The 12876-nt window shown below is 45.5% G+C and overlaps 1 protein-coding gene across 1 annotated transcript; it reads right to left on the bottom strand.

Annotated features, from left to right (window-relative positions):
• Nucleotides 1-2924: 2924 nt before the first annotated feature.
• On the bottom strand, nucleotides 2925-10193 carry NUDT19 (nudix hydrolase 19). Its single transcript, XM_060254124.1, has 3 exons — nucleotides 9495-10193; nucleotides 5141-5348; nucleotides 2925-3892 (listed from the first exon to the last, which is right to left on the bottom strand). Exons 1-3 carry the CDS (start codon nucleotides 10191-10193, stop codon nucleotides 3657-3659), a joined length of 1143 nt encoding a protein of 380 aa, XP_060110107.1. The 3' UTR covers nucleotides 2925-3656.
• Between the last annotated feature and the right edge of the window lie 2683 nt (nucleotides 10194-12876).

Consider the following 12876-nt stretch of genomic DNA (forward strand, 5'->3'; position numbering starts at 1 on the left):
AAGTTACCAGCAAGCAATAGCTTGATTGCATTAGTCGCGATCATTTAAAGCAGGGTTTAGGACTTTGGGAGTGGAGCAAGGGTGTGACCAGAAGGATTAAACTACAGAAGGAGTTCTGGCAATCACATTTAAAGGAACCATGCTTCTTTTAAATGCCTTTCCTCTATCTGGAAAAATGGATAGGGGCACCTTCTTTTGGGGCTCCCTAGTCCAATCTTTTTGAAACTTGGGTGGTGGGGGTGGGGTTGGAGGAGAGGCACCAGATGCTAAGCTGAAAATTTGGTGCCTCTACCTAAAAAAACAGCCCCTCCAGAGCCCCAGATACCCATGGATCAATTTTCCATTATACCCTATGGGAATCGGTCTCCATTGGGAATGCCCAGCAGACATTCCCCTCTCCCTTTCTGATGATCCTGATGTAGGGGGAGAGCCTCCAGTCTGGGGGATCTGCATGGTTCAATGCCATAGAGTCCACCCTTCAAAGCACCCATTTTTTTCCCCAAGGGAGCTGATCTCTCAGCTGGAGATCGATTGTAAAAGCAGATCTCCAGGCCCTACCTGGAGGCTGGCAACCCTAAGACTAGATCCAGATTCAGCTTCCCATTTAAAAATGAAACAATCTTGGAACAGATTTAGGGATTTTTTAAAAATTAAATGTGCATCTGTTTTAAAGCATAAAACTAGGGTTGCCAGCCTCCAAACAGGGCTTGGAGATCTGCTTTTATCACTGATCTCCTCCAGCAGGCAGAAATCAGCATCCCTAAATAAAACAGCTGCTTTGAAGGTAGACTCTATGGCAATGTACTATGCTGAAACCCCTCCTTTCCCCAAACCCCCCCCCCCCCCCATCTCCCATATCTACCCCCAAAGCTTCCAGGTGTTTTCCAACACAGACCTGGCAACCCTACTGGTCTTAGGAAAAAAATCAATTCTATCCTATTTTGGTATTTTCTATATGAATCTCCAAGCACAGAGCTGGAAATCCTACATCTAACCCAAGGACTTATTCATTGTTAATTGTTGGTCAGTATCCTCCTACAGTCAGTTAACTACTCCAATAGCCAACACTTTTTAGATTGGCATGTAGACTTATGGCACCAGATTCAAATATTGTCAAAAGCAGGATGACAACCTGGAGCTGGGCTGAAACAGGCTATACTTGGAGGAGGGGACACATGTGGTGTTCTGTATTGTCCCCATCCTTAAAAGAAGAAACATCCAGCACTCCTTCCCAGTGCTCAAGGGTCTGCAAATACAAGTTACTTTACTAGGAGAATATAAATTAAAATCCCTTTTGCAGAGAGCAGATGCAAATTCATTAGCCCCATGTATGGGTAATGGGTCTACAGCCTCCCACAATTAGGCTAAGTATATGGAGGATATTTCTGCATTACTATTCATTGCCTTGAAATAACCCCATGAGATATCAATGATCTCAACATAGTCCTGCACACCAAGTGTGGTCTCTTGAGGAAGACCATCCATGCACTAGGACTTAATCCACCTCTTTCACACAGGGGCCATTTATTTCAGAGGATTCCACCACGAGCACTATTCCAACAAATGGAGGTTACAGCGTTATCAGCCAAGTTTGGCATATTGCATTGAGCCTGGATCTAACAGCCCTTTTTAAAAACGGGCATATAGAGAAGAATATTGTGTTATAATTTACTGGTGACAATAGCATTGTTTGAAATATTGCTGACTAAAATATAACCACACCATCAATATACCTGTTACAATAGCAACCAAAGAAATAGTGCAATTTTTTTGTCATTGTGTTTTACATTAAGGCAGTCACACTTTATATTCTGAAGCCCATTACAATATTTGAACACTGATCTGGTTAAATAATGGTCAATCCTACGCAGACAGTTACAGGTGGGCAACATTTTTTTTGTAGAAAAAGCCCAGCAGGAACTCATTTGCATATTAAGCTACATCCCAACATCACCATTGTTTCACACAGAGAGAGCTTTTTCTACATATTTTTTTAGCAGGAAAGCACAGGAATGCAGCTCCAGCTGGCTTGGCATCAGGGGGTGCACCCTAATATGCAAATGAGTTCCTGTGGGGCTTTTAACACATTGCTTTAAATGGCCTTCAATTGGAGCAATGTTGCATGCAATTACTGTGTTATCTTCTAAACCCCCTGCACAACAGATAGGAAGAAAATTCCTATAACTTCCGGTCCCTAAGATGCCATCCTGTATCTCCCATCTTTTCTTCCTGTTTCAAACCCATAGCTAGGGATGCAGGAATAAAGCAAAGTTTACCTAGCACTAAATACTTGTTGGCAGAGCTGGTTCCAGGTTTGTGTGGGCCCTGGGCAATAAACTATACCTGGGCCTCCTTTAGTACACCCCTTTTGCTTTAACCACGCCCCTTCCTTTTGGTCCCTCCCCTTTGGCTTTATCTTTTCTTCTCTATTTCCATTTCAATTTACTTGCTTTGAGATAGAGACTGCATGAAATTTTGATTTCTTATTTTTATTACTTTGTATAAAAATCTGTTTTATTGGAATGCTAGTCAATACAATGGGCATCATTTCAGTAAAAGCGATACAAATATTGTTTTGGGGAAGCCTTGGTGTAAGGGTATGCAGAAAAGTTTCTCCATTCTCATCCGTGAAAGTGAGGAGACTGATCCACATACCAGTGTGGTATACAAGAGTGTCAGACCAGGATCTGGGAGACCCAGGTTCAAATCTTTACTCTGCCTTGGGCCAGTTGCTCTTATCCTAACCTACTTCACAGGGCTTTTGTGAGGATAAAATGGAGGAGAGGAAAATTATGTAAGCTGTTTAGGATCCCTATTGGGGTACACATGGAATATATATCTAAATAGATAATCTGAATGGCATTCTTAATCTGAAAATAAGCAATGTTTCAGAAGATTTCTAGCACCAGTGAAACCAAACAGGGTTGCTGAAAATATTTATTTTTAGACAAATAAATAGTTAGCAAAACAGGTAGCTTAAATGCACGGTTGACATTCCAAACTGAAAGCTCCATCATACAACTGAATTTATCCAATGAACTGTTGGCAGTATTAGTGTGTTAAGGCACCCATAAAATATCTTCCAGAAGTACAACTTCTGAACTGAATACAATTAGTAAAAATCAGTTACAGACTGTAGCATGCATCTACAATCCTAAACAGAGTTATTTGGAGGCAATTTGGTGGTGGTTACTACTTTTAAAAAAGGGAGTCTACATTTTTAATGAGAAAAATGGAATTGTCCCAAGATGCTGAGCCATACTAAAAGTGAAGGACTTTGACAACCAGGAATTGATACATGGCCGAAGTTAGTCATGGTCCAATACTGTCCGACAGGCTTGTCAATGTCCCAAATTCATAAATGTGTAGATTAAGGCCAAGTACTTAGTAGACAGAAGTCTCTACTGCAGAATTGGCACATTTGCAAAGAAATTCATAGAGAAATAATCACTCAGACTGAAGCCTTATATCACTGATATCAGGCCTGAGGTATATAAAGTGGCATAAGAACATTTTAATTATTGCTGTTCCCAAAACAAATGTTCTCTGACAATCTGAACCCCCCCTGGGAAAGCCTATTTGGCACCTCTTATATGTGCCAGTCTTAAATAAATTATATGTAAACTTTTTTGGAAATGTCAATGGCAAAAAGAATGCTATAATTTGCTATTGCAATCTGTAGTGTTTCCCATTTTAGAGTCCAGGGGCAGTGGATTGATATGTTTATATTTGGGTGGGACATTAACATGAACTGCAACATCATTAAGGTTTCGTATCACTATCCGGTGAACCCTACTGGCCTCTTTCAAGATATCTTCAATCTTTTTATTTGTTGTCAATGCTGGTTTTCTTTCTCCTGTAAAATCTGGATCTTCGGGATATAGTTCATCGCCTATAAAACATAATGTATTACTTTTAAATTATGCATAATATTTAATATTTCAGTAATATACATTTTAATTACATCTAGCACTTTTATGCATCCCTGCATAAAAGAGGAAGAATTCTAGATTCTAGGACTTCACTATTCTGGGCCTCATCCTATCTCTGTCAAGGCTTACAGCACAGAAATATAGATGCGAAATATCAAGGGCAACCTTGCTGCTTACCTTTACCCATGGCTGTCAATACTAAAATCAACAGAACTACATCATGAAAAATGAATCCCAGTTAAATGCAGTGCATGGTTATTCATGACATGTTGCAGAACCCCAAATCGAGAACAAGCATAGTTACTTAATGAACATTTCTAAACTGGTCTACTCAGAAGTAAACCCCATGCCATTCAGTGGGGCTTACTCCCAGGAAAGGATCCTCAGGACTGCAACCTTATTTTAGTAATCAGTTGCAACTATGCCTCCAGAGATTTGTTCCTCTGGGGAAGATGTCAGATTTGGAGGGTGGACTCTATGGCACTACATCCCAACTGAGCTCCCCTGCCCACCCCAACTCCACCTTTCTCAAGTTGCAGTTGGCAACCTTAGTTGCAACGTGGGGACTGACACTATCATTATATTTTATGATGAAGCACAGCTTCCCCCATTCTATTTCTACCATGACCCATCCTGGACATTCTCCCTATTTGTGCGAGATACCTGCAGCCCAGTAGCCATAGGCAGAAGTGAAAATATCACATAATTAAGAATTATAGCTTCAATCAACTGCCTTCAGTCAGGCAACTCTGTTGATAACAGCTTGCTTCCTACCCTATGACAAAAGAAAGAATGGAAATACTCAAGTTCATAGAAATCCTTACACTTACATCAAAATTTTAACACTACTAACTAAAAGGAGCCACACTGGTTTCAGAACTGTAGCAGACAAACAATTAAATTTTTTCAGTTCCCCTTAAGAAGGAACAACCACCATTTTGTCTCAGCAAGTATTTGATAGAAAGACAATTCAACTCAGAAGAGAGCCAGAAGCCACCAGTGTATTTACACAAAGACTGCAACAATGACTCATGCTAGGTGATTTGAAATACCTATTCTTCACTAGGAAGTTACAAAATAAACCATAGAAATCAGCTGCAAATCATATTTTAACAACAGTCAATGGAACCTGGTGGTGACTATTCCTCCCAAAGACTGCAAACCCCATCACTACATGAATGGCAGACCCAAACCCCATTTTCACCTACCTGGTAATAGTTGCATGTGACCATCTGACGCAATTAACAGAACAGACATCCACCGCTCGCATCCCTCTGCAGCTCGTTCAAAGCCAAACCTATGTAGATCATGAAGCGATGGGAAGTTGCAGAGTCTGCATAATTCATAAAACTGAGGAGGTGGTATCCAGATGTCTTGAGACTTAACAAGTTCAAGAACTTCTGGGGGCTTTGTCCACTGGAAACAAAGAAGAACAAGCTGATCTCCATTGTTTTACAATCAAAGGAACATTTTGGATTTTCTATTATTAGCCAGTACTGCAGTAACATTATAACCACTTTTCTGCCACAACTGGAACTTGTAAGGGGAGGTCTGCATTTTTAGCTGCAACTTGAAAAGAAGCAGGAGAGCCTAACATAAGAGAAGCCATGTTGGATCAGGCTAATGGCCCATCCAGTCTAACACTCTGTGTCACACAGTGGCCAAAAAATTATATATATACACACACATATATATATACACACTTTAGCTAATGGCGACTGATGGACCTCTGCTCCATATTTTTATCTACATGGTACTTAGGAAACCAATGGGATCTGACCCTAGGTCAGTCATTCTCTTTCATCTTAACCTGCTTCATAGGATAAAATGGAGGAGAGAACCACGCCCTTCCCTGAGCACACTGGAGGAATGCCATGATTAAAAAAACAACATAAACAATGTGCAGAGCATAGGGACTGTATTTAGGCAGATGGCCAATGTACTGGATTTGCCCATTCAGGTCTGAGGTTCATGGATCACGATGGTGGACCCTGGAGAGCTACTTCCAGTCAGAGCAGACAATGCTAAACTAGAGGACTAAGTAAAGAACAGTTGTGCCAGTTGCTGCTGACCCAGTAAGAGCAATGTCTGGAAGTTGTAAGAGCTATCAGGTCCCATGAGGACTGTACCATTGCAGTCCTTTGTAATCCCATCCTTTGTGGATAATCCTGGATTTGGACAGGTGGTGGAGCTGTTGTAGTGACAAAGCAGTTTCAAGCAAAGACGCCTTCCTAAGGAAGACTAGCACACTCAAGCTAAGAGCTCAGGCACTTGCTAGTCTTCAAGCGGTGGCTGCTGCCTAGAATTCTTAGAAGGTGGCAGGAGCTTCCCCTTTCCTACAATGAAAGGAGTGTAAAAGAGAACTGGAGGAGGTACAGCAAGAAAAACAGACAGACAATAGGAAACACATCAGCAGGCACTAACATCCAGCCTGATTACAAGTTTGTGTAAACGTGAAAACTTCCTGGGGACAAATTCCAGAGGGGTAGTCATGATAGTAAAACAGGTGTCTTGTGACACCTTGAAGATGAACAGGTTTCCTGTGGCTTCAGCAAATTACAAAACACTTCACACAGTTGACAAAGGATGTGAACGCCAACAAATGCTTCTGCCCACAAGAAAGTAGTCTATTTGTCTCCCTGGTGCCAAAGAAAGAACATAGCTACCCCTCTGCTATTTGAAAAAGATTAAGGAATTCTAGAATCTAGGTCTCTTCTCCCATGATAGGTAAATACAGTTTATATAAGGTTGTCTGTTTTTAAAAATCTGACACTATTCCAGTGCCTTTAACTGCTGCATGACAGGCTGAAATTCAACCAGCACAGCACATACTTCTTCAGTCTTCTCCAGTCATGCACAGAAATAAAAGACACAAGAAGAGCTTTGCCAGAAGAAATGTTTTTTTAAAAACTTGGTGACAGAATCCTAGGCTCCCAATTGCAAAACTTTAGATATCAAGGGCCAAGAGGAAGACAGACGCTTAGTTCACCCTACCCACAGGAACAGGTAGTCTGTTGTAGCAAAAATAGATAGAAATCTAGTATCACCTTGAAGACTACCTAAATTTTATTCCATCATAAATTTTCATGGTAGTGGACTCTAATCCCATGTTTGGACAGGCATAAAATCTTACCAGTCTTTAAGGTGCTATTAGAATCCTATTCCTTTTAGAGCAGCCTGATTGTTTTGCACCTCGTCTACTTGGAAGGCTAGAATAAGTTCAAACGTACACACTCTAGAGAGACAGCTGTATTGGTCTGTTGCAACCCAAACCACCACCAGCACTTTGGGGTAGAAATCCAGGACTCCAGCTCATGGGCTCAGCAGAGGGATATGTTCCAAAGTAGCCTGCAACTTTGTATCTTAAGCATACATTACCATCTGAAGCCCAGTTCCAAAACTAGGAAGGCCAGAGTCTTAAATTATGTAACTGCACCGCTGAAAGCCAATTCGTTTTAAAAAGGGAGGCTTGCATCATCTTAAAAGCAGACAGATTTGCTGTGCCAGCTGACAAAGCAAGTTCAAGCCCAGGAAAGTTTGTGGTATTATAAGGCAGCAATCTGGGAAGGGAGAACTGGCTACAGGGTAGCTATGATAGAACTCAGTGGGCTTCCTACCCCTCAAACATGCCTCAGGCTGTTTATTCTGCTACTCTTGCAAAATGTCACAAGACACTTCTGGCATGTGTTCTTTTATGAGTTTTCAGGCCATCCTGCTAACAGTACACAGTGGTGTGCAGGACTCAATAAAAGACGGGAGGGATGAAATGTCCTGTTTTGCAGGACTGGTGAGCTTTGTCCAAATTTCTGGGCCTTGCTTCTGTCCAACCAAATCAGCTGAGGAGGCCGGTCTCCTGAGCAGCCACAGAGTACCTAGGAAGCTACCTCTAGGGAGCCAGCATGGTGTAGTGGTTAAAAATGGCAGACTGTAATCTGGAGAACCAGGTTTGAACCCCCACTTTTCCACAGGAAGCCTGCTGGGTGACCTTGGGTCAATCAGTGTTTTCCAAACTCTCTCAGCCTCAGCTACCTCACAAGGTGCCTGTTGTGGGGAGAGGAAGGGATAGCAATTGTAGGCTGCTTAGAGACCCCTTAAGGTAGTGAAAAGAGAGGTATAAACACCAAGTTTTCTTCCATCTGTAGTTGAAAGAAGAGCTGCTCAAATAATTGGGCTGTCTGAAGATGAAGAGCCAACGGACAGGAGACTAAGAATCCTGAAAAATTTGCCATCCAGACAGCACCTGCATAGCGCTCAGGGAGAGTTGCATTTCTATTTATATTACAGCCACTATACATGGATTTGCACCTAGGAATGTAAATTAATAAATGCATGTTCTCTCCCCTTTTGAGGATTCTTCTCCTTTCGTCATCTAGGAATTGCGCATCCCAGTTAGTCTGAAACAGTAGACTAAGACAGGAACTCTCTCTCTGTTAATACCAACATTTATTCCCACATAAACTTTTGTGGACTAGAGGCTCACTTCATGAAAGTTTTGTGCTGGAACAGATGGCACTCATCTGTAGTCAGGTGCCATTAGGCCACGGGTGGCTGAACTTGCTTAACAGAAGAGCTGCATAAAATAAACATCAGACGTTTGAGAGCTGCAAGACATGAACGTCAGATGTTTGAAGGAGGGAAAGAAGGCAAATAGATGGGGAGGGAGGGGGAGGGAGAAAGAAAGCAATTTTAATTTTAATGCATTCTCCAAGCTGCCCCACTGACTTGGCGAAGTGATGTAAAGAGAGAAATGCCTTTTCCAAGCTGGCTGATGGGGTGGTTGGGGCTTGGAGAGCCACAAAATATGTGTGAAAGAGCCACATGTGGCTCTTCAGCTGCAGTTTGGCCACCCTTGCACTGGACTTGTTTTATTCCCTTAGTAAGTCAAGATGGAGGGAGCCCAAGGGGGGTGTGTGTGAGGTAGAGAGTGTGTAGTCTTGGGGGGCATGGGGGAAGAAGGCACCTCCCCCACTCCTCATCCCAGGCTCCTTGCAGGGTTGCCAGGTCCTCCCTGAACTTGTAATGGAAGAGAAAGGGTTGCCAGATCCAGGTGGAAAAACGCCCGGTTATCTGGGGATGGAACTGGGGGAGGAGCTGGGACCTCAGTGGGGTACAGTGCCCTAGAGTCCATCCTCCAAAGCAGAGGTGTCAAGCTCATTTGTTATGAGGGCCCGACCCTGTCGGGCTGGGTTACATGTGTCATAAAATGTAATGCCAGGTAGCGGAGACAAACTTTAAAAAGGAAACAGACATGCACAATTAAAGATTTTTAAAAAATCTTTAAATGAAACATGCTTAAAAGATTGGCACTCTTGCAATATTTTATTTAGCAGTCTGATAACAGAAAGAAGAGAGACGGTGAAGGAAGCAGACTTGCTCGCAGGCCTGATAGGAGCCCTCTGGGGGCCTGATTCGGGCGGTGCTGCATGTTCCACACCCCTGCTCCAAAGCATCCCTTTCTCCAGGGAAACTGATCTCTGAAGCCTGGAGATGAGCAGTAATTCCGGGGGGTTCCCCCTCCTCGCTCACACCTGGAGGCCGGCCTCCTCCCCACCCCCTACTCACCTGGCAGGCGGTGACCTCCACCTGGTCGTGGGAGGCGGTCGGCGGGCCTTGCCCGAGGCAGCAGAGATAGAAGGCGGTGTCGTAGCGCCTGCCGCGGCCCACGGGGGTGAGCCAGTTGCTCCACTCGTGCAGCGCCCAAATGTTGGGCACGCAGCGCAGGTGCCGGCAGAGCTGCAAGAAGCAGGCCGGCTGCCGCTGCACCCGCCGCCGCCACTCGGCCAGCTCGGGGGCCGGCGGGAGGCGCTCGGCGGGCAGCAAGCGAGCCGGGCCCCCGTCGGGCCGCCCTCCCTCCTCGGCGGGCACCAGCAAGAGGACGCCGGCCTCCTCGAAGGTCTCCCGGATGGCGCAGATGCGGAAGGCCACGTCGCCCGGCAGCGCCGCCGAGCCCAGCTCGGGCCGCTCGGCCACGAAGAGAGGCGCCCGCGGCCCGCCCGCCTTCACGGGGCCCAGCCCGCAGCGCGGCGGCTCCGGCAGCAGCTTCAGCCACTCGGCCGAGAAGTCGGCCGCGTCCACCACGCCGCCCGGGAAGACTTGGGCGCTGGGCATGAAGGCGCTGCGAGGGCTCCGCCGCAGCAGCAGCACTTGGTAGTCGAAGGACGGCGAGGCGCCGCCGGGAGGCCGGGCCCAAGCCCCGCCGACGCCGCCGGCAGTCAGGAGCACCGTGGCCGCTTCCCGCCAATGCCGCAGCCGCGAGGTCATGCCGGGGAAGTCGTCGAGCTGCTGCTGCTGCCCTTGCCCGTGGGAAGGTGAGTCCGAGGTCGGGCGCATGGCCTTCTCCCCCTCAGCCGCCGCCTCGCCCTGAGGCCGTTTCAGTCGCCACCCAGCGGCCCTGGAATGGATTCTGAGGCAAACGGGAGGGCGGGGAGGAGGCGGTGGAGACGACGGCCTATGAGGGGAAAGCGGGAGGAGGGAAAAGGGCCCGGCTTCTACCAGACGTCCTCCCTCCTGGCTTTGACGGCAAAGGGGTGGTTAACATGAGGTGCTGGAGCTCAGGCGCACAACTACCCGTCTTGTTGCCTCTTAGGGAAAAGGTGTAAGATGGGGAGGAGGGGCGTTCCGGGGCAACCTATATGGCCTCCTGGATTTGACGGGTAATAGGGTGAGAAGGGTGCTGGGGCTCAGGTTCACACAACTCGTGTTCCCTCTAAGCTGAGTTAGCATGAGCTAGCTCACAGATTTTTAGCCTCACACATTTTTGTCTTAGCTCAGGAAGGATGACCCCAGAGCACAAAAAAATTTATGCAGTAGCTCACAGCTTTGAGACCAGTAGCTCACAAAGTAGAATTTTTGCTCACAAGACTCTGCAGCTTAGAGGGAAAACAGGGTTGCACTTACCTGTAACTGTTGTTCATCCACGTCTTCTGTGCAGACACACATTGGGACTGCACAAGCGCAGGCCAGCTAAGGAGATTGATTTTTCTAGCTCAATTTTTTTTTCTAGAACTAGGGCGGTCCGCTTAGAGCACCACAGAGCATGCGCAGATATTTGTGCCAAATTTCCCCTTTATAAACGTGTACCGCTTCTCATTGCCTCAGTTCCAAAAACCGCCGCCGCGAGCTCTATGGTATCACCTTATAACCAAATAATCTTTAATAAAAAGTATCATGAGAGCTCACAGTGGGGCAGGAGGGAGGGAATGGGTATCTGCACAGAAGACATTGATGAACTATTGTTTTAGAATACCTTTTATTCCTGGCTCAGTCAGGTTTGTCAGTGGCCTCAATTAAGGTCCATCTTGCTGCCATCTCCGCATTTCATGATTATGTTGGAGGACACTCTGTTTTTTCACATGGCCTCACAAAACAGTTTATGAAGGGTTTGCTTAATTTGTTTTCACCTAAACCTAGATTGGTGCCTCAATGGTCTCTCTCTCTAGTATTATCGGTGCTTATGAGGGAACCATTTGAGCTCTTATACGCCTCTCTTTTGTCTTACCTTACCTGGAAACTGACACTTTTGTTGGCTGTCACTTCTTTACGAAGGGTGTGTGAGCTGTCTGTCCTTAGGGCGGATGCCCCCTTCCTAAAAAAATTTGAGGGTAAGGTGGTTCTGCACCCCTGTCTATAATTTCTTCCTAAGATAGTTACCAGGTTTCATTTACAGCAGGATATAACCCTACCAGTTTTCTTTCCAAATCCTGCTACCCCAGCTGAAAAAGCTTTACACAGTTTAGACTTAAAACGGATATTGTTTTATTGTATAGACAGGACAAAATCCTTCCGTAGATCTGAGCATCTCTTGGTATGCTATTGTGGCCCTAGAAAGGGCCACAGACTATTTCTAGGTGGGTAGTTTCTGCAATTCAGACTTGTTATAGAACCAGTGGTCTACCATGCCCTGTTGATCTGTGAGCGCATTCTACTAGAGCCCAAGGTTCATCTGCTGCTTATCAACATACTTTGCCACTGTCTGACATCTGTAAGTCAGCAACTTGGTCATTGGAAGACACCTTCATCAAGCATTACGCACTCAACATGCAGGAGAGTAGAGATGCAGAAGTTGGAAGAGCTGTTCTGCATTCTATTTTCACTGAGTTCAACCCTCCACCACTGTAAGGTAAGAAGTGTGGGAAGTGTCCCAATGTGGGGCTGCACAGCAAGATGGATGATGAAAGCAGGGTTGCACTTACCTGTAACTGTTGATAAGTCACAAGTAAAAGGTCAAGCTTCTTTATTAGACATCCAGCTTTGAAAACGAACCCATTTTCTATAGTAAGAGGCTCTAGTGGAAGGCCTCCTAGACTCAAGCAGTACCTGTAGGACCTCTTCTGATAGGGAACTAGGTATTAACCTATCCTTCATGCTGTGAGATGCAGTGTCTGAACACTGGGGTAGTACTCTGAACCCCAAAGCAACAGATCTGGTACATTGGGGAGATGTAGATATCTGCCCTTCGCCAACCTGAGTAGCTATGGAAACCAAATTTGTCTTGACCAAAATGGGGCCACTAAAATGGCACTGGTACCTTCGGTCTTCATTTTGCCAATAACTCTGGTGACCAACGGGAAAGGTGGGAAAGCATAATAAAGATGGTTGACCCATTGAAACTGGAATGCGCCCCCTATGGATTGTGGGTCCAGACCTCCCCATGAACAAAACATCTATACTTTGTCTGAGAGTGCGATGGCAAACAGGTCTACTGTAGGGGTCCCCCATAACTGGAACATGGGCTGAATGCACTGATGCTGTAGGGACCATTCGTATGCCTGCAAAACTTTCCTGCTCAGTCGGTCGGCCTGAATATTCAGGGAACCAGGAATGTGTATCGCCCTCAGAGAAATATTGAATCTGGCTGCAATGTCCCATATCTCCTGTGCCTCCCTGCAAAGGAACCATGAACCTGTTCCCCCATGTTTGTTGACATAGAACATTGTGGTGGTGT

This window comes from Heteronotia binoei, chromosome 14 (genome assembly GCF_032191835.1).
Source record: "Heteronotia binoei isolate CCM8104 ecotype False Entrance Well chromosome 14, APGP_CSIRO_Hbin_v1, whole genome shotgun sequence".
NCBI lineage: Eukaryota > Metazoa > Chordata > Lepidosauria > Squamata > Gekkonidae > Heteronotia > Heteronotia binoei.

Coding starts and splice junctions, on each gene's coding strand:
- NUDT19 (XM_060254124.1), bottom strand. CDS start 10,193: ATGACCTCGCGGCTGCGGCATTGGCGGGAAGCGGCCACGGTGCTCCTG. Junction 5,349..9,494: donor TGGAGGTCACCGCCTGCCAG/GTGAGTAGGGGG, acceptor CTTTGTTTCCAG/TGGACAAAGCCCCCAGAAGT. Junction 3,893..5,140: donor TCACATGCAACTATTACCAG/GTAGGTGAAAAT, acceptor TATGTTTTATAG/GCGATGAACTATATCCCGAA.